Source organism: Lepidochelys kempii, chromosome 8 (genome assembly GCF_965140285.1).
Source record: "Lepidochelys kempii isolate rLepKem1 chromosome 8, rLepKem1.hap1, whole genome shotgun sequence".
Classification (NCBI taxonomy): domain Eukaryota; kingdom Metazoa; phylum Chordata; order Testudines; family Cheloniidae; genus Lepidochelys; species Lepidochelys kempii.
Genome location: NC_136387.1, coordinates 108,073,647 through 108,095,416, shown reverse-complemented (window position 1 = coordinate 108,095,416; position 21,770 = coordinate 108,073,647). Strand labels below are relative to the sequence as shown.

The following is a 21,770-nucleotide window of genomic DNA, read 5'->3' as shown; positions in this document are numbered from 1 at the left end:
TAAGGCTGGAAGGAAGTCAGAAAAAGTTGGGGGGTGGAGACTAGGAGCTCAGCCTCAGCCTGTTGGGATCCTGGAAATGGGTGGCCTCCTAAAGGACCTCTCCCAGCCTAAGGGGAGGATCCACAAGGTCCGGGATCTCAACTAAGTATGGGGGACAACTAAAGACATAACAGGGACAGGGGTGAGGTCACAGGGCTAAACGAAGAGAACCTGACGGGGACACCGAGCAGAGAACCTGGACAGTGCCCACTGCTCCTCAAAGGTATCAAGGGAGCCAGCGGATGCTGCCCAGAGGAACTCTGCCCAGATGAGTGAGACCAGGGAGGAGTGGAAATAGGCCTCACAGTTGCAGAGCACCCCCTTGTCTAGCATCCTCTTCCTGGTGGCGTAGATGGCTACTTTGGCTAGTGCCAGGAGGAGGTTGATGGGGAGGTCTCGCAATTTAGTGGGGCTACGGACAGGGTGTGCAAATATAAACAAGTGTGGGGAGAAGTGCAACCAGAACTGCAGCAGGAGGTTCTGTAGGAGTCGGAATAGGGGCTGCAACATGGCACACTCCAGATACACATGTGCCAGGGTCTCCCTCACGCCGCAGAAGGGGCAGGTGTCCAGGATGGGGGTGAACCGTGCCAAGAACATGCCCGTGCTCATGGCCCCGTGAAGGAGCCGCCAACCGTTATCCCCAGTGGGCTTCGGGACCAGGGTGGAGTATAGGCTGGCCCACCGGGGTGCCTCACCCTCCAGAGGCGGTAGGAGGTCCCACCACTTCGTGATGGGGCAGGGGGTGAGGACGTGAAGGGTGTGGAGCACGAGCGTGTACAGATGTTTCCTTGGCATGGTCCAGAAATGAACTGGCTGCAATTCGTGCAGCCGGCTCACAGTGAAGGGGTGGGATGGCCGGGTGGGGCCACGGGGCAGAGTCCTGATGAAAATGTCCAGAGGGCCTGGGGTGTAGGGTGGGCAACCTCCCGCAGGACCCAGTCAAGGTAGGCCCGAGCAGTGGGTGGTAAAGTGGCCCTCGCCTCCTGAAGTACGTGCTGGGGAGTACGAGGGCCGGAGAGCCCCATGCACTGAGCGAGCATCAGGGGATCCAGCCAGGCTCCCCAGTCGTAGTCCAGGAGGTCTCTGACTCCGGTGACTTCTGCGAGGACCAGCCTCTGTTGCACCGAGTGGGACTCCGCCACCTGCACATAGAGCTGGGGGTTGTGTAGCAGAGGGAGTAGGAGCCTCTTAGTCTGTTGCTGGCCAGGCCTGTGGTAGGCCAAGCAGCTGTAAAGCCTGTATATAGCTGGAAACTGGTGGTGGGAAACTGATCACAAATAAAGAACACCGGTGTTGCACCAGCCTAAAGTGTCCCTGATTCACGGAGGAGAAGGGGCCAAGGGGCCGAATCCAGAGGAGTGCAGTGTGTACCCCCTTACAACCATAAATTCCTTTATTAAATCCAAAGATAAACTTATACAATTACTCTAAACATGCCTAAAAAGCCTGAATAATAAGCAATGCATCCAAACAGTAACAAAACCTGTATAAGCATTTGATCAAGATACTTACAAATGGGCTAAAAGCAAGGGGTGCTTAGACCCATATTGGTCGGCTCTAGCTTGGTCAGGCAGGTATGATCAGTGAACCCTTTTAGAGTTTACTATTTATATCTTTAACAAACAAGTGATGTCACTGCCAATTACTGACTACAGCAAAAGACAACTGGAGACAGTTCACCCTTATTTCCAGCCTTAATCCAGGTAAGATTTACAACCTCTTTTCTTCCCAAGGCCTTTCCTCCCTCCTTCCTGCTGTCCAACAGGTTCCCCATTGCACCTGGGCTCACACAGGCATTATTGGTGTGTGGGCTGGGGAAGGGTCATGTTGGCTTATTTAAAGACAGATTCTCTTTGTTTTATTTAAAACCATCTACAGCTTCTCCTATTGGTCAGAGGCCTTCTGTTTAGAAACTTCCCTTTATCTCGCTAGTAGTTCTTTGAACCAGACGTCCTCCCTACTTTATTCCTTCTGGCCTTATCATTTAACTTAAGCTAACTTTAATTCTTTAATTTTGTACTTATCCTACACCCACCGCCTGGCTGAGATTATGGCTACGAGGAATGCAACCTTCATAGACAGGCGAGACACGGAACATGTAGACAGTGGTTCCAAGGGTGGCTTTGTGAGCACCGAAAGAACAAGGCGTAGGTGCCACTGAGGAGCAGGGTTCCTTAATGGCAGAAAAGTTCTAACTTGGCCCTTCCAGAACCAGGCAGTCAGCAGGTGAGCAAAAATTGAGTTCCCATATGAAGGTGGGTGGTACACACTGATTGGTGCCAGGTCGATTCATAAAGAGCTGATGGAAAGACGAGCTACTTTGAGGGAAAGAAGATAGTTCAGAATAAGGAGAATACCTGCAGCTTCTGGGGATATAAGTTTTTTTTGTGCCCAGACAAACACTTCCACTTGGCTAAGTAGCCTTTCCGAGTGGAATCTTTTCAACTATTAGTAAGGATGCTTTGCATGGCTTCAGAGCAGAAATGTTTAGAGTTGATGCCCATCCAAAAACCCATGCCTGAGATGGAGTGCTTGGGGGTTGGAATGCTTGATTCTGCCCTTCCCCGGGTCAGGCTATTGGAAAAGGGTTGAATACTGATCGATGAGTAAGATGACAGGAGTACAAGTCTCTGGAATCAAAACTGTCTGGTCCAGTTGGGGGTGATGATGATGACTCGTGTCTTGTCCCAATGAATCTTCTGCAAGAGTCAAGATAGGAGTAGAGTAGCAGCCGTGTTAGTCTGTATTCGCAAAAAGAAAAGGAGTACTTGTGGCACCTTAGCGACTAAGCTGCATCCGATGAAGTGAGCTGTAGCTCACGAAAGCTTATGCTCAAATAAATTTGTTAGTCTCTAAGGTGCCACAAGTACTTCTTTTCTTTTTAAGATAGGAGTAGTAAGGGAGGGAAGGCCTAGTTCAGATGATCTGACCACAGAAGGAGAGTGTCATCCGACGAATGAAGCCCTAGGGCGCCTCTGGAGCACTATATGTTACACTTCCTGGTTGTTTGAGAGGTGAACAGGTCCGTGGTGGGGGTTCTCCATAGAGCAAAAATACTGTCAAGTATCTGGGGGAAGCCGGGTTAGTCTGTATCCACAAAAACAACAAGGAGTCCGGTGGCACCTTAAAGACTAACAGATTTATTTGTGCATAAGCTTTTATGGGTAAAAAACCCACTTCTGAAGAAGTGGGGTTTTTACCCATGAAAGCTTATGCTCCAATAAATCTGTTAGTCTTTAAGGTGCCAGCAAAAATACTGTTTACCATGGAGTCATGTAGCTCCCACTCCTGGTTGATAGCAAAGCGTCGGCTGAGTGTGACCATCAACTCATTTTGATTCCCTGCAAGGTAAGCTGCCAAAAGCCTGATCTGACTGCTGATGCACCAATTCCATGGATTGAATGCTTCTGCACACGGGGATGGATCTCACTGCTCCCTGCTTGTTGATGTAAAAGATGGTTGTCATATTGTTCGACATTACCAAGACATGGTGACGTTGTATGAATAGGAGAAAGGCTTTGCAAGCCTCTCAGATTGTCCACAATTCCAGAATGTTCATATACATCCCGGTCTCTCGGGATCTCCAAGTGCCCTGTGCTGTATGACTGTCCATCTGGGCTCCCCAGCCTCAGAGGGAGACATCTGTAATGATCACTGTGCCTGGTGATGGGGAAAGAAAGGGAACACTTATGCATATTTGGTGGGGATCCTTCCACCATAGTAGAGATGATTACTGTGATGGGAACTGTTACTTTTGTGTTCATGGACTGTTTGTTTGATGAGGTTACAGGGACAAACCATCCCAATGAGTCGAAAGAATAGTAAATATGGCAGGCGACCAGCTTGGCTTAATGGTGAAATCCTAGCGGATCTTAAACATAAAAAAGAAGCTTACAAGAAGTGGAAGGTTGGACATATGACCGGGGAAGAGTATAAAAATATTGCTCGGGCATGTAGGAATGATATCAGGAGGGCCAAATCGCACCTGGAGCTGCAGCTAGCCAGAGATGTCAAGAGTAACAAGAAGGGTTTCTTCAGGTATGTTGGCAACAAGAAGAAAGCCAAGGAATGTGTGGGCCCCTTACTGAATGAGGGAGGCAACCTAGTGACAGAGGATGTGGAAAAAGCTAATGCACTCAATGCTTTTTTTGCCTCTGTTTTCACTAACAAGGTCAGCTCCCAGACTGCTGCGCTGGGCATCACAAAATGGGGAATAGATGGCCAGCCCTCTGTGGAGATAGAGGTGGTTAGAGACTATTTAGAAAAGCTGGACGTGCACAAGTCCATGGGGCCGGACGAGTTGCATCCGAGAGTGCTGAAGGAATTGGCGGCTGTGATTGCAGAGCCATTGGCCATTATCTTTGAAAACTCGTGGCGAACCGGGGAAGTCCCGGATGACTGGAAAAAGGCTAATGTAGTGCCAATCTTTAAAAAAGGGAAGGAGGAGGATCCTGGGAACTACAGGCCAGTCAGCCTCACCTCAGTCCCTGGAAAAATCATGGAGCAGGTCCTCAAAGAATCAATCCTGAAGCACTTGCATGAGAGGAAAGTGATCAGGAACAGCCAGCATGGATTCACCAAGGGAAGGTCATGCCTGACTAATCTAATCGCCTTTTATGATGAGATTACTGGTTCTGTGGATGAAGGGAAAGCAGTGGATGTATTGTTTCTTGACTTTAGTAAAGCTTTTGACACGGTCTCCCACAGTATTCTTGTCAGCAAGTTAAGGAAGTATGGGCTGGATGAATGCACTACAAGGTGGGTAGAAAGCTGGCTAGATTGTCGGGCTCAACGGGTAGTGGTCAATGGCTCCATGTCTAGTTGGCAGCCGGTATCAAGTGGAGTGCCCCAAGGGTCGGTCCTGGGGCCGGTTTTGTTCAATATCTTCATAAATGATCTGGAGGATGGTGTGGATTGCACTCTCAGCAAATTTGCGGATGATACGAAACTGGGAGGAGTGGTAGATACGCTGGAGGGGAGGGATAGGATACAGAAGGACCTAGACAAATTGGAGGATTGGGCCAAAAGAAATCTGATGAGGTTCAATAAGGATAAGTGCAGGGTCCTGCACTTAGGACGGAAGAACCCAATGCACAGCTACAGACTAGGGACCGAATGGCTAGGCAGCAGTTCTGCGGAAAAGGACCTAGGGGTGACAGTGGACGAGAAGCTGGATATGAGTCAGCAGTGTGCCCTTGTTGCCAACAAGGCCAATGGCATTTTGGGATGTATAAGTAGGGGCATAGCGAGCAGATCGAGGGACGTGATCGTTCCCCTCTATTCGACATTGGTGAGGCCTCATCTGGAGTACTGTGTCCAGTTTTGGGCCCCACACTTCAAGAAGGATGTGGATAAATTGGAGAGAGTCCAGCGAAGGGCAACAAAAATGATTAGGGGACTGGAACACATGAGTTATGAGGAGAGGCTGAGGGAGCTGGGATTGTTTAGCCTGCAGAAGAGAAGAATGAGGGGGGATTTGATAGCTGCTTTCAACTACCTGAAAGGGGGTTCCAAAGAGGATGGCTCTAGACTGTTCTCAATGGTAGCAGATGACAGAACGAGGAGTAATGGTCTCAAGTTGCAGTGGGGGAGGTTTAGGTTGGATATTAGGAAAAACTTTTTCACTAAGAGGGTGGTGAAACATTGGAATGCGTTACCTAGGGAGGTGGTAGAATCTCCTTCCTTAGAGGTTTTTAAGGTCAGGCTTGACAAAGCCCTGGCTGGGATGATTTAACTGGGAATTGGTCCTGCTTCGAGCAGGGGGTTGGACTGGATGACCTTCTGGGGTCCCTTCCAACCCTGATATTCTATGATTCTATGAGTACACTGTCTGAAGCCATGCCTGTAGGCAACGAAGATGGAGTCTGTCAAACGATGTGATGTGAGTGCATGAAGCCGTATGTGCCGAGAGAGAGAAATTTTGGTTGATGTTCAAGGGTTGTTCATGACCTGATCTATAAAGTCATTGTTTGGAACATGTCCATTGGCAGGTAAGCCCTTGCCATGACTGAATTTAGGGACACCTTGACAAAGTCTAAAGTCTGTGTTGATCTTAGGCTGGCAGACACTGCCTTCAAAATTCTCCAACTCTGGGTGCATGGAAAACATGTGTACCCATAGTGGAATATACAGAAAGGCCAGCACTTGAAGAAGAATCTCTGTTACTGGATGGAAGAGTACAAGCAAACAATGGGACACCACCAGTCAGTACCCTGGACAGTGGTCTCAGCACACCAACAGCCTAACCTTAGTCAATTTTTTTGTAGGCATCATGGTAAAGGAGAGTCTTAAGCAGGAATTTGAAGGAAGTGTGACAGTCGGGCTAGATGGCTATAGGAGAGTAATAGAAGGCAGATATATTAGCCCCAGGCTAAGTAGGTCCCTTTTCTCTGGGTAAGGTAACAGGGAAGGTTCCAGAACAATCAGGAACCTTCTGGAGACAATTAAGACAGACAGGCTGATTAGAACACCTGCAGCCAATCAAGAAGCTGCTAGAATCAATTAAGGCAGGCTAATCAGGGCACCTGGGTTTTAAAAAGGAGCTCACTTCAGTTTGTGGTGTGCGTGTGAGGAGCTGGGAGCAAGAGGCAGTAGAAGCTGAGAGTGAGAATGCGGACTGTTGGAGGACTGAGGTGTACAAGCATTATCAGATACCAGGAGGAAGGTCCTATGGTGAGGATAAAGAAGGTGGTGGGAGGAGGCCATGGGGAAGTAGCCCAGGGAGTTGTAGCTGTCACACGGCTGTTCCAGGAGGCACTCTAGACAGCTGCATTCCACAGGAACCTGGGCTGGAACCCGGAGTAGAGGGCGGACCCGGGTTCCCTCCAAATCCTCCCAACTCCTGGTCAGACACAGGAGGAGTCGACCTGGACTGTGGGTTCAGAAAAACAGCCAAGCTGAGGGCAGCCGTGAAGCTCCAAGGCGAGCAAATCCACCAATAAGCACAAGACCCACCAAGGTAGAGCAGGAACTTTGTCACAGAAGATAATGAGGTAGCTTTGCAGATGTTTACGGGAAGCTCCTCTTAAGCCTGAGGGACAGCATAGGAGAAAGCATGAATATGCTTGTTTGAAAATTTAACAAGTAGAAGATGTAGGCTGATGTCCTCGGCTGATAAGAGCAGGGAGTTGACATTACGAGAATGAATGAGATAGGCAAAGTAGGGATAGGCCATGAAAGGCCTGGAAAGTGAAGACAAGCAGCTTATATTTATGTGATAGAGAAGCGGGAGCCAGTGTAGAGATGCAAAGAGAAGGGTGACATGGTCAAAGCAACAGGCTAGGAAAATTATCTTTGGAGCAGCGATCAGAATGGATATAAGCAGGGAAAGACGGCATTTGTTAAGGCCAGACAGAAGGATGTGGCAATAATCAAGAAAACTATGAGAACGTGGATGACAGTTTTAGCTCTCTGGGTGGACAGAAAAAGGCCTTATCTTAGCGATGTTATGCAGAAAGACTTGGCAAGATTAAAACATAGCCCAGATGCAAGGACTTAGACAGAGGTTTGAGTCGAAGATGATGCCCAGGTAATGGGCCCAAGTGACAGGCAGGCAGATGGCGTTGTCCACAGTGATCAAGTAAGCAGGTAGTGAGGAGGATACGGGGGGAAGGTCAGGAGCTGTTTTAGCCATGTTGAGCTTGAACTGATGGCTAGGCATCCATGAGGAGCTGTCAGAGACAGGCCAAGATTTTAGTCTGGACAGAAGGAGACATGCCTAGAGAAAAGGTAGATCTGAGAGTCATCAGCATCCAGCTGGTAGTTGAACTTGTATTTGTGATGAGATTACCCTGTACAGGTGTGTAGAGAGAGAAGAGGACCAAGGACAGAGCCCTATGGAGTCACCATATAACATTGGGAGTGCAGAGGAAGATCTCCCTCCAAAGGACATGTTGAATGTGTGACTAAAGACGTAGGAGGAGAACCAGGAGGGGACAAAATCACCAAAGCCCAGGGAGGACAGGATTTCCAAAAGAAGAACAGGTTATTAGAGACTATGGCAAGAGTGCTTTCAGTGGAGTGTAAGGGTGGAAGCCAGACTGGAGAGGGCCTGGGATGGAACTCCAGACAGCAAGTTCTACACTTTGTGTTAGGCAGGAGGACAGATGAGATGATCAACAGTGGTCCCTGCTGGCCTCGATTATCTATTATTTTAGACAGTGCATTCAATGAACTTTATAGATGGGAGGGAGATGGGGCAGTAGTTGGAGAGGCAAGTGGGGTCAAACGAGGGTTTTTTAATATAGGAAAGACTAAAGCATGTTTGTATTGTGAGAGGAAAGAGCACGAGGAGAGTGAGAAATTACGGAGAAGAGCAAAAATGGGTGCGAGGGAGATCAGGAGATGGGACGGGATCAAGGCAAGTAGAGGCATTAGAGGAGCGTAGATAAGAAACAGAGCATCTGTGCTTCTGTTCCTGCAGCTCCCTCTGCTATGACCCTCACAACATGGAATCTCAAAGGGTGGTACAGGGTTACTCCTTTTCCCCTTGGATGGATTTTTTCATTCCAGCACTGGTGCCTGGGGAATAGCTATTGCGAGTTTTACAGTAAACAACAATTCTTCTGCTCATGGCAGGGAGTGCTGTGTCCAGATGAAACCCAACAGCAACTCCTGGATTCAACCTCCGTATCAATATTCAATAGAGAACAAGATGCCATATAAATGGCCAGCTCCATGCCATGTTTACAGGCAGAACTGTTCTACAGCCATTCCCAAAGGGAAATGAGACTCAGGCTGCGAGGCTCCCTTGGACCTGACAAACAGACAGCAGTGGTCATGCTTGGCATAGTACATGGTCTTTATTCAATGGGAGGCAGGGGAAAGGGAGGAGGCAGTGCAACCTTCATGGACCTCCTTACACAAAAGCCAGGAGAAGAGTTTTCTCTGAAGCTGTTCAGGTTCTGCATTCGGATGAATGAAGCGTATGGACCCTTCCAGGCCAGACCAGGTGGGAGACAGGCTTTCCCTTGTCTGGGGAGCTCCTACCCCAAGCATGTGGCCATCAGCAGCTCCGCACAAACCCTCCAGCATTGAATAAAACCAGAGGAAGGAGACAGCCTGGAGCTCACAGGATGGGAGAGCCCACCCAGAAATCTCCCTGCTGGGGATTATGAGTGGAGGCTTGAGGGGATTTGACAGGCATGGAAGGAAATCCTGGAGTGGCAATTGGCAGGAAGAATGCTGGTGTTGTGTGGTCAGCCAGGACGAGGCTCCTCCCTGCTCATCTCTGGTATGGATGCATTGAGGCAGATTTGATGTTGGTTTTTATGCCACTGGGTATCTTACCTAGAGAAGAAAAAGGAGTTGTGAAGTCACTTGGTAAGAGAAATCGTCTGTACAGGAGAGCACCACCAAAACATCAGTGCAGAAACAGCCCTATTGGGAGCCATCCAGTCCCAACCCCAGGCTCCAGGGCAGGCTGGTTAGAACATAAGAACGGCCACACCAGGTCCGACCAATGGTCTATCTAGCTCAGTATGCTGTCTTCCAACAGTGGCCAATGCCAGGTGCTTCAGAGGGAATGAACAGAACAGGGCAATTATCAGGTGATCCTCTCCTGTCATCCAGTTCCAACTTCTGTCCCATCCTAAATAAATCCTTCCCCTCTTCTTCCTGGTTACATCCTCCATCACATGTTTGCAGGCATGTAGATTTGCTACCATTGCTCATTATTTTGGCCAAGCCATACATTATAATTTGCTCTGCTATAGCACTTTCCATTTCACAAGGATCTCAGAGCATTAATGACTAACACTAAACACTGTCTTCCTCAATGTTAATTTAGAGTTAAGGCTGCTGCTCAAAGGTGTTTTCCATCAATACTATCATTGCACATCCAGGAACTCACCAGTAGGCAGAGTTATATCCACACTACCCTCAATTAACACCTCCTTCCCCAAACATCATACCCACCACCCCTGGATTCTGTGGCAGCTTCAAGAATAATTTGGAAATTTGAGATTTTTAGTGAATTAAATAGGAGCATGAGTAATTCAATCAGCTCAGCTTTCCTTATGATTTTAATTCAGTTGTTTCTGGGCTGCCCTAAATTCAGTGTTGTGTGCTATAGAATTCTGTATTGACACTACATTGTCATTTCATTGCAGAAGCTGTGGGGGGAAGTGGCAGCTGGGCCTCCCACACCCTAGGAATGAGAGCATTTGGAGAAATACATTAACTGGAGGTTTCTGCTAACAGGACCAACCATGAAATCGCTAACAGTGCTGACATTTACATTGTCGTGGTTCATAATTATCACCCCACTGAGATAAATGAGGCCATTCTACCTCTCTGGGCCATTGTTTCAGGATGTTTGCTGACACCAGCAGACACCATTGCACTGGTTATGCTGGGTTATATTTCAAAGGATTCCTTCACAACTGTAAGGGCTAGAAATGTGTGTTTTGAATAAAGCTGAGTTTCTGGAGGACACTTACGCATCGCAAATCCATGGGCCTGGATCCTAACACCAAACTTAGCCAGAGTCTGCATCTACGTAACTTCCTTCTGCTTTGAGCATCCACAGCACTCACATTCTATTGCTCAGAGTCATGCCCATGGCGTGCCTTACCGCTGACTTCAGCATTTCTGGCTAGTAACTGACATGACAATCGAGGTCCAGACACCCCCCGGAGAGAATGGCAGTGAGCCACTGATTTACAGAACAAGAATACAGTATGCAAAGTATATTGAGTAAGATCTTGTATCACAGCTTGTCATGTTCTGAATGTGATGGCCATAATGAAATAAGTGTACAGACTGGTTATGAATCTAAGTATTTTTATATATAGAAAACTGTGCTAATAACTGGTACTACAACTTCAACTCCACCTCATAGCAGGGAGGGGCACCTCCTAAGGCAAGTGGCTCCATGTAATCGTCCATTGTCCAACCCAGGAACAGATAATGATGAATGATGAGAGTTAATAGGGAGACACTGAGACATCCCCAGCTATCACCTCAAGATGGAATTTCCCCACTCTGAATAACCACATGTCACCATAGTTTTGGGGGGACCCCTTTAAAAAGGAGGCTTTCATCCAGAAACTGAGGGACACCTCTAGGCAGGAAGCTGTCAGTGAATGCCAGATTCCACCCACAGCAGGGCACACACCGGGCAACTGTTCAGAGACAACAGGCAGCTTCTATTAGCAAAGGGATTTTATCGAACATGGAAATGTAAATCAAGTTTGCGTCTTTATGTTTATTTTCTGTGTAACTTGTTCATGCTGGATTCCCTGACTAGTTCATCTCTGAATCTCTGGCTTTTCTTGGAAATCCACTGATGTCAGCCATCTGAACGGTAGCTGCACAGCATTATGGACCCCAAGGTTACAGGGCAGGTGGAGACAGAACCCCATACCCATCTGGATGGTCCCCAAAACCTCACAACAGATCACAGACTTTTCAAGTAAAAACAAATCCATCACTGAGAGAGCTTAACTTCTCTGAGGTGGGAGTTAGGAAGGTGCAGAGGGTGGGGGGGTAGGGCCACACTCCCAGGGTGCTCACTCTCTGCTGGGAAGCAAATACAGACAGAAGACGCTAGCCTGCAGACTGCATGCATGGTCCCCAACAGGATGCTGTGCATTCTGACATGTCTGGTTGCAACATGCTGGGAAATGTCTTTATTAAAACAGGATTCTCGGTCATTCCCAGCAGAGTGGATGAGCGTGGGCCAGGAGTGGGCTTTAACCCATGTTAAAGATCCACAGAGATTAGTGTGTTTTGTGCTGAGGTGTGGGAATAAGCTCAGTTGCACTGAGGTGAAGCCTCATGTCTAGATTTCCCTTGTACTAAGAGAATATGGGTTCGTTTCACCGTTTGTGTCCCTTTGTTGACTCCAGCTCTGAGTTGTTGTTTAATGGCAGTTTGGATCATATTGTGGGTTAACCTAGATCCCCAAGATACCGCAGTCTACTCAGCTACACCCTGGTGTCCCCCACAACTCCATGAGAGGTCTCCCTCAAAGCCAGGTCTCTCCAGCTCCATGCCACATATGCTCTGCTCTCCCTGCCCTCAGCCCCCATCTTGCCTCAAAGATGTCTCTCTCAAAGCCAGGTCTCCCCAGCTCCATACTGCGTATCCCTCTGCTCTCAGAGCCCGCTCTCCCCGACAGCACGGTGAACGTGGTGCTTGGGGTAGGACTGCTGGCCTTGATGTCCCTCTCTTCCCCCCCATACATCAAGCACTCTTAGGCATTCTTCTTATTTACCTGGCTGGCCTGCCTGTGACATCTGCACTCCTCCAAGCATAGGCTGCTGTTGGCTGGAAGCACCTGACATCTGGACCTGCTGGATGCCTGAAGCCCCTGCTATGATGGCACTGGCTCCTGGCTGACTTGCTTGGACAGGTCCCCCTGAGCCTGGAGGCCTCCGGTTCGACAGCCCTTTTCCAAACGCCACAGCTGCCACCAGTGCATTGGTATCAGCAGGGTTGAAAGTCTGCTTGTTCTGCCGTAAACCTGCAGGGAAAGAGAAGATTTCTGGAGCATTTCAACAGCCAAGTCCATTGGACAGTTCCCAGGAGGCAACCTGGGCTCACTACTGTCCTGCGTCTGTAACAATGAACTTGGCATGGATACCAGTAGATGAAATAGAATAAGGATGGGCCAGCATGCTAGCAGCACTCAGGAGACCGGGGCTCAATTCCCCCTCAAGGACTCCTTGTGTGACCTCGCTCAAGTCAGTCTCTGTGCCTCAGTTCCCAATCTGTAAAATGGGGACAAAAGCCCTGCCCTGCCTCACCGGGGTGCATGATGGTAAGTTCACTAAAGACCGTGATGTGCTCAGACGCTATGGGACACCTACGATACATCCGTGAGGCTCCATGAAGGCCCCTTTCTCCGAGATGCCATGCTGTGGACTGGCAGGTAGCAATGGAATAAGATGCCACAGCCTTCCCAGACTGTTGGAAAACCAAACCTACTTTCCAGAACTGAACATACATGGTTTCAGGTAACAGGGCCGTGCTAGTCCATGTTGGCCACGGATACCAGAAATACCCAAGATCTGTTTTTAAAAACAGGAGGTTTCCTGTACAGATAGAGCACAGAACTTTAGAATTGAGACTCCTTATGGCACACAAAATGGTTATTTGCCTGTTCAGTACCTGCTGCCCTTCAAGATGTGTTGCACATGTCCATTCCCCTTCAGGGTGAGCATGTGTGTTCAAGTGCACCAAAGCCAGAGCTCTTTCCCCATAGCAGTACCCATCAAGCACCGCATGCACTGTCTGCGTGCTTGTGGTGTTAGCCAATGGAATAGAGGGGCAGAGCTGTCCTGACCTTCCCTCAGCTCCTTCTTACCGGAAACAGGAAGTTGGAGTCTAAGATAGAGGGGAGGAGGGTGGGTCATGGAATAGATGTGTCAATACAGCTCAAAGAACAACGGTTACAGAACAGGTGAGTAACTGGTTTTTTTTTCTTCTTTAAGTGGTTGCTCACGTCCATTCCACTTCAGGTGCAGTGCAGCAAGGAGGAGGGTTTCAGAGTCTATCTGAACAAGAACTGCAATACAGCTCGTCCAGATCTGGCATCTTCCCTTGGTGCTTGGAAAATAATATGACTCGGGTACATATTTTCACATGTCCAGGTTGAAGCCCTGCAAATGTCACTGATGGGTACCTTACCTAAGGAATGCAGCTGATGCTGCTTGAGCTCTTGTAGAAATGAAGGTTACTCACTTGTAACTGGAGTTCTTCAGGATGAACTCTGCATATTCCCACTCATGGGATATGTTGAGTGATTTGGGGCATGGCTAGCTCTTTATTGAAAAGGCTAGCCAACTTAGTCAATTTTATATATTGTCTTTAGGAAACTACAAAGGTTATTGAAATTCGCAGTGTTAAGAGGAAGCCAGACAACAAAGGTGCTGCCATCTGGGAACAGGTTATCCTAAGAGCTTCAATATCTTAGATCAGTGGAAATTATACCAGAGCTAAAACACAGAATGCAGCTGAGTGAAGCCAACATTTGTTTCCACTTGGGTACATACCTGCTAAACCACAGCACACATGCTACAATCCTCTGGCAGACCCTGCTCAGGGAAGAAGCTCAGACAGGCTTCACCAGTTTGGGATGCCTGCCTTCCCTTTGATAGTCTGCCCTGAGGTAAGCAGTAGGCACTCATAGCTGTGAGCAGTGTTCCCTCTAATTTTTCCCACCCATGTGAGGAATGAATTTTGTTATGTGCACCAATATGGAGGTGACATGTGACACATCACCGCCATATTGGTGCCCATAACAAAATTCATGTGGCGGGGTGGGGCCGAGGGATTCAGTGTGTGGGAGGGGGCTCAGGGCTGGGGCACAGGGTTGCGGTGCGGGGTGGGTGAGGGTTCCAGCTGGGGCCACGGGCTCTGGCGTGGGGCCGGGGATGAGGGGATTGGAGTGTGGGAGGCAGCTCAGGGCTAGGCATAAGGTTGGGGTGTGGGGGGTGCAGGCTCTGGGGTGGGGCTGGGGATGAGGGGTTTGGGGTGCAGGCTGCCTCGGGACTGTGGCGAACAGAGAGGACCCCCCCCAGCTCTCTCCCCACAGCAGCACCTGGGATGGGGGAGAGGGGTACCTCTCCCCGCCGCGGCGGCTCCAGCAGAGCTGGGCTGGGTTGGGTGAAGAGCACCTCTCCCCAGCCGTGGCAGCTCCCGAGGGGCTGGGCCAAGCCGGAGGAGGAGCTCCTCTCCCTGAAAGCTCCGGCAGCGTGGGGCCGGGCTGGAGAAGAGGCTGGATTGGGCGGGGGAGGGACTCCTCTCCACAGCCACTCTGGCGGGGCAGGACTGGACCAGGGGAGGGGCACCTCTCCCCAGCTGCAGCACTTCCGATGGGCCTGGGCCGGGTGAAGGGCTCCTTTCGCCAGCAGCTCTGGAGGGGCTGGGCTGGGGGATCTGCACCTCCCTAAATAACCTGCTGCATGGCTGCACAGCTTACAGGGAACTTAGGTTGTGAGCCACTCCATACAGCACGACAAAGATTATGTGAGATACAACTGAGGTCGGAATCTGCAGCAGAGATACAGATTAAATTAGTCTTTCTTGGAGACCATGTAGGTGTCTTCGGAGGTGGAGCCAAGAAGTCAGATGATCTTCGTGAAGACTGATGCAAAGAATTAATTTAGTTTCTCTGCAATGGTCTTATCATCCTTTTACTTTGTTGTTTAGCCACAGTGGCACTTTTTTGTTCTCTTACTAGGTTTTTTAATTTGGGGTACACATTTAAGTTGAGCCTCTATTATGGTGTCTTTAAAAAGTTTCCATGCAGCTTGCAGGGATTTCACTTTTAGCACTGTACCTTTTAATTTCTGTTTAACTAACTTCTCCATTTTTGTGTTGTCCCCCTTTCTTAAATTAAATGCTACAGTGTTGGGCTGCTGTGACGTTTTCCCCACCATAGGGATATTAAATTTAATTCTATTATGGTCACAATTACCAAGTGGCCCAGCTATATTCACCTCTTGGACCAGATCCTGTGCTCCACTTAGGACTAAACCATGATAGAAAGAACTGGAAGAGATGAAGTGCTCGATTTTGATGGATACTTTGGATTCTTTGGCTACTTTGCATTGGTCTCAGGAGGAGGAACAAGCCTTTATAACTATTAAACAAAACTTTGTCTGAAGGCCAAGAAAACCCTACAATTGGCTATTATGTTTTTAGGCTGTGGTTCCTTAGCTAACTTTGGACCCACACTGAATTCACAATCCAAGGAATCTGATGAATAACCTGAAATGGGAAATCTTTTCCAACTCCAAGATATGTTTCATCTTGGCTTTCTGTTTGTTTGAACTAATGTCCTCAGGTCCAACATGATGTCAGGGGGGTTAAGTCCTCTATCCTGAATGGTCTCAGTAGAGGGCTGTACCTTTCTTGCAACGGGGTCTGAAGGTTTAGCTACTGAATGCTTGGTTGCCTTGGAACTAGAGCTCAGTGCAGAGGTTGATGCCTTTGGCGTAATCAACTTCCTCACTCTGGAAATTCCTGGGGCTGATTCAGGCCACCTGTTCTTTCCCTCAGATGATTTTGATACCCCCAATCCCAAAGGGGTAACAGTCAAAACTTCTTGTAATAAGAGGGCTTGAAATCTTTTGTCTCTCCTGCAGGACATGGGGAGTAAATGTGCAACAGACAGCATCACATGAAGAACGAGGTCTTTTCTCTAGGCATTTGAAGCCCCTGGTGTGGGCATCCGAAGCTGGGAAGACCATGGAACATAACGCACATCTTTCAAAGCCATGCTTCTTAGTCTTCGGCCCCACCATAGACACCTGTACTCTCATGAGATACTAAAACCTAGATTAATGCTATTTAACTATGAACTACTGGCTAACAAACTAAACTTACTAAACTGACTGACTATCCTAAGAGAATAAAAGCACTTATCAAAGCTATTACAGATCCACAAAATCTGGAGAAGGTCCATATCCATCCCAGCGCTGCATTTGGAAGGAAATGAGATGGTTGGGTGGTGCTGTCTCTTTGTGCTAATATTTTTGTTTCCCTTTTATCTAAACCAACCTAGTGCTGTGTTTGAATTGAAGTGATTGTTAACTCCAGTTAAAGTAGCAAACTGCAATTTTGTCTCTTTAGAGGAGCAACAAACTTGTCCCCGGACAGGGCTGGGCAGTTCAGAGCAGACGGTTTTGAGGTGCTTTGGGGCGGTGGTGGTGGTGGGGGGGGGGGTTTTGAGGTCACCCTGCAAGTAGTAACCAAGGCCGGGGAAGACCAGGGTGTGGGCTGCTGTGCTGTAGGTGGGCTGCTGGAGTCAGATCGCTGCTACACATCTGCCTTGGTTAGATGGTAAGCCCTCTGAGGCAGAGAAAACCTATATTTTGGATCTTGGACAGCACCACTCACAGCATCAGCAAGGAAAAAACAAGAAATAGCAACCTGCATGGAGTGGTGCCAGAATGGCCCGAATGACATTCCTGATAGGATCAGAACTCACCTGAATGATGCTAGTTTGGATCAATTAGATTTCCCTACAGCACAGAATACATAATGCCTGGCACACAGGAAACCCATCTCAAACAGTCTGGATTCCTTTCTAAAAAATGGCTCTCCTGGCTCAGCCTCTCCTCCCACCACCCACCCCGAACTCTTCTCCCATAAGGCCCTTCTGCTCTCCTCAGGCCCTATGGTTTGTGTTCTACTTGACCTCTCAAGCCTTCCCCTTGGACTCTGTACCCCATCTCCACCCTAGTGCCATACCTCCACTCTCAGACTCTCGCTCTTCCTTGCTGATTTTCTCCAGCAGATTTGAGCACATTTTGTTCAGGCTCTGGATCTGTTTCTGCAAAGTGGAAATAATGAGAAAATGCAAGGACATCTCCAGCATGGTACAAGACAGCAAGGTGAGTGTATAAAACCTTTCTCAGTGGCTGTGTGACTGAATGCAGGCATTTAGGGGGCCTGGGTCCAAAAGAAGGTTGGCAGGGAACAGCCATGTGAATGACTGTGTACTCTTCATCTCTGCTGATCAAACAGCAATCCCTACAGAATGCGATGCACTTTAGGAGGAGGTGGAGCCCAATGGTCTGGGGCAGCTGGAGAAATCACAGAAGGGGAAAGGGAGAAGGGCCTAGAAGAAAAGCACATTACAACAAGGACAGAATGGCAGGGTGTAGCAACCCAGGAGCAAGACAGAGAAATGGGGAGCCTGCGCCTGTTCTCTGGGTTGAAGGTGGGTGCAGCACCTAGCTGTTCCTCCCCTACCTGTGCCACATCAGAGCTGATTCGAGTTGCATCTGTGATCAGCTGCTTCTCCTGCTCCTCCACCTCAGGGTCGGGCTTGGTACGGAGGTGGTCCGGCACCACCTCATGGCTGAAGACTGGCACACGCCCTTCTGTCTGTCGCTGGAACAATCAGAGAATCCACGCTCAGAGCCCAACCCTCCAGCAGAGCAGTCACACAACTGGAGCAAAGAACACAGGCTAGGAAGCTAGAGCTCTGGCTAACAATTTGCTGTTGAGTGATTTTGATCTACAAAGCATTAAATGGTTTGGGTCCTATCTAACTAGGTTCTTACACTACGCCTGTCCTCATAGTATCCAAACATTCTAGGGACTACCCGAGATCCCTCTTCTCTCCCAAGGCAATGCCTGCCATGACAGTCACATTTAGCTGGGATGCTTGTGCTAACAGCCCCCACATTTCAATATCGGGGGGCCTGGGGGTTCTTAGTTGCGTGTCTTGGACTGTGGAATTTACTTCCCTGTTGGTCAGTTAGTTGAGGACATGATGCAAGATGCAGACTTCTTCTGGAGAGAGCATGGCTGAGGCGAAGTTCCTGGACAGCCAGTGGGGAGGCCTGTCAGTACAGGGGATGCTCTCTCTAGGGGCCTTGGCTGCACGGTGACTGCATTTTCACAAAGTGGAGCAAGGACTACAGACTGTACCAAAGTGCAAGTTCGCAGGTGAAACGATTCCACACAGCAGCTCTGGGATGAGCCACCCCTCCCCCAAACGGTTCATCCCCCTCTTCCTTCTGTGGAAAGGCCGTGCGTGTTAAGCATTAGGAGGTTGTAGGTGAGTTGGAGCTATTGCCTGAAGCACATTCCAGCGCTCCATGGGCATCTCTCAGCAGAGCAGAGCTGCCAGGTTCTTACCATGATCTCCTCATCACGGTCTGGAGATAGCACCAGGGGGATGATAACCTGGTTGCGCATTAGGGGTGTCTTCTCATGCTTCAGCACTTTGTTCAGCGTGTTCAACTGGCCTGAGAGCAGTGCAAAGCTGTCCAGTACTGAGGGCCTGGGAAGGGAAAGGGGATGAGCGAGACCTGGGAATGGATGCAGGAGACAGAAAGAGCTCTCTCACAGCTCAGCCTCAGTTCGTCATCCGCTCGTCTCTGCAAAACCCTCAGAGCCAGGGGCAGAGCAGGCTGGGGGAGGAAGGGTGGTCTCTGGTATTTGTGAAAGAAGCCTACTTCAAAGGCTCAAAGCAGGGACTAATAACTCTACCTCCCCCTGTATGATGCCATGGGTGGCGCCATTCCCAGCACCACTGGAAGGGAAAAGGGGAAGGAGGTGCCTGTAGGTTTTAAATTACATGCTATGACAAGATGGCCTTCAGATCTGTCTGCCCACACCAACAGAATTCCAATGGGAGGCGGGGACTGTGGGAACTGTGGGATAGCTACCCACAGTGCACCACTCCGACATTCAATGCTAGCCTTGGTACTGTGGACGCACTCCACCAAATTCACGCTCTTTAGTGGGGACACAGAAGACCGAATGTATAAAATAGCTTCTGAAAATTCTAATAGAATAATTTTGAAATAATTTCATACTGTAGACGTACCCCAAGAAACGTGGAACAAACAATTTACTTATCGTATAGTAAATGTGGGTTTTCAAGATGTCTTCTCCACGTGGGTCCCTCTCAAGGTCCTACTCAAGGAGCCATGCACACAGTTTCATGCATGAGGCCCAAGCGCATCTTGAGTAAGATCCACATGGACAAAGATTCAAAACAACAACTATGAGTTTTACTGCCACACACAGGGTGGGGCTGGGGGGGATGGCCAGGGTAAGCAGTGCAGTCAGGAAGAAAGATATAGTGGCCCTAATCAGGAGCAACAAAAGAATGAGATGGATGTGGTCTCTCTCAGATCTCAGTGCAATTCTGTCCCTGGCTGGGATTAAGGAGCTCAAGGCTCTGTTGAAGTTCCCGATTTAACAAAGATTTGGTATCAAGGAGTTGCAGGCCAGTGCTGAACCAAGGATGGAGCTCAGAACTGAGGATAGATCATACAAATCCTCATACATCCCCGCTGCTAGAACCCCTATGGAGGATGACTCCTGGTGGTGTGGGCAGACAGATCTGAAGGCCATCTCTAGGCAGGGATAAAATCCAACTGGATCTTTCCTTTCAGTGAACTCTCAGAATCTGAGAATGTTGAGAAAGCTGGCTGCACTGAGGCCTGACCGGATCCACCTGTCTGTGCCTTTGCATAGTCATTCATAGATTCACAAATTCCAAGGCCAGAAGGGACCATTGTGATCATCTAGTCTGACCTCCTGTATAGCACAGGCCAGAGAACTTCCCCAAAATAATTCCTAGAACACGTCTTCTAGATAAATATCCAATTTCGATTTAAAAATTGCCAGTGACAGAGAATTGACCAAGACATTTGGTAAATTTTTTCAATGATTAAATACTCTCACTGTCAAAAATTTACACCTTATTTCCTGTCTGAATTTGGCTAGATTCAACTTCCAGCCATTGGATCATGTTCAACCTTTCTCAGCTAGACTGAAGAGCCCATTATTAAAATATTTTTTTCCCACGTACGTACTTATAGTCTGTAAATCAGCCCTTAACCACCTCTTTGTTAAGATAAATAGATTGAGCTATTTTAGTCTATCGCTATAAGGCAGGTTTTCTAATCCTTTATTCATTCTTGTGGCTCTTCTCTGACCCCTCTCCAATTTATCAACATCTTTCGTGAATTGTGGGCACAAGAACTAGACATAATATTCCAGCAGCGGTCACAACAGTGAAAAATATTGAGGAAAAATAAACTCTTTTACTCCTATTCGAGATTCCCCTGTTTATTCATCCCAGGATAACATTAGCTCTTTTGGCCACAGTACTGGGAGCTCATGTTCAAATGCTTATCCACCACGACATCCACATTTTTTTCAGAGTCATGGCTTCCCAGGATAGAGTCCCCCATCCTGTAAGTATGACCTACATTCCGTTCCCAGATGTATCCATTTAGCTGTATTAAAACACACATTATTTGTTTGTGCCCAGCTTAACCAGGAGATCCAAATCACTCTGAATCAGTGACCTGACCTCTTCATTATTTACAACTTCCCCTAATTTTTGTGTTATATGCAAACTTTATCAGTAATGTTGTGTTTTCCTCCAGCTCACAGATACAAATGTTAAATAGCATATGGCCAAAAACTAATCCCTGCGAGACACCACTGGAAACACATCCACTTGATGATGATTTACTATTACATTTTGAGACCTATCAGTTAGCCAGTTTTTAATCCATTTAATGTATGCCATGTTAATTTTATATCCTTCTAGTTTTTGTTTTTTTTTCAGACAAAATGGTATGCAGTACCAAGTCAAACACCTCACAGAAGTCTATCTATATTATATCAACACGCATCCCTTTATCAACCAAACTTGCAATCTCATCAAATAGAGATATTAAGTTAGTTTCCATAAACCCATGTTCATTGGGATCAGTTACACTGCCTTCCTTTAATTCTTTATCAATCAAGTCCTATATCAGCTGTTCCATTATCCTGCCCATGACTGATGTCCTGGAAATGCTCCTTCCTTTCCTTGGGGGTGGACATTCCTTTCCATAAGGACTCACGCACAAGACAAGGTCACATTTCAGAACACATGCAGCACTGAGCTGTGTAGGGTAATTCTATTCTACACTGTGTCCATCACCATGGCAACGGAATGTGTAAAATGTGGCCATTTTTAGAAGTGGGAAAAGTGGGGAGTTCACCCCCCCGAACTCAGAAACACCAGCGTGGATTGTGGTCAAACTCTCCTATGAAGTTAATCTCTGGGCAAAGACCAAATCTTGAAAATTTCAATCCCGAAGTTGAATTTTCACAGCTGAAAAGTCATGACAGCATATAGGGAGAGATGTGTGTCCCTCAAGTACTTCAATGCTATGGTGATAGGCGCTGCATAAAAACCCTAGAACAAAGACCCAAACCGAGATTTAGAAATCAATTGCAACCCTGGACTAACG

The 21,770-nt window shown here is 48.1% G+C and overlaps 1 protein-coding gene across 2 annotated transcripts in view; it reads right to left on the bottom strand.

Moving 5' to 3' along the window:
• Positions 1 to 21,770, bottom strand: part of MED8 (mediator complex subunit 8) — a 34,160-nt gene that overhangs the window by 1,305 nt on the left and 11,085 nt on the right. The window contains exons 3-7 of one of the 2 annotated variants that reach the window (XM_073358013.2): positions 18,643 to 18,787; positions 17,749 to 17,889; positions 17,245 to 17,326; positions 12,260 to 12,508; positions 8,825 to 9,330 (exon numbers count right to left, since the gene is read on the bottom strand). In XM_073358013.2, the coding sequence (XP_073214114.1) occupies positions 9,266 to 9,330; positions 12,260 to 12,508; positions 17,245 to 17,326; positions 17,749 to 17,889; positions 18,643 to 18,787 (682 nt within the window). In that variant the 3' untranslated portion in view covers positions 8,825 to 9,265. Of the gene's footprint in view, positions 1 to 8,824; positions 9,331 to 12,259; positions 12,509 to 17,244; positions 17,327 to 17,748; positions 17,890 to 18,642; positions 18,788 to 21,770 lie in introns of those variants that run through there. The other variant, XM_073358015.2, reaches the window with a different exon arrangement.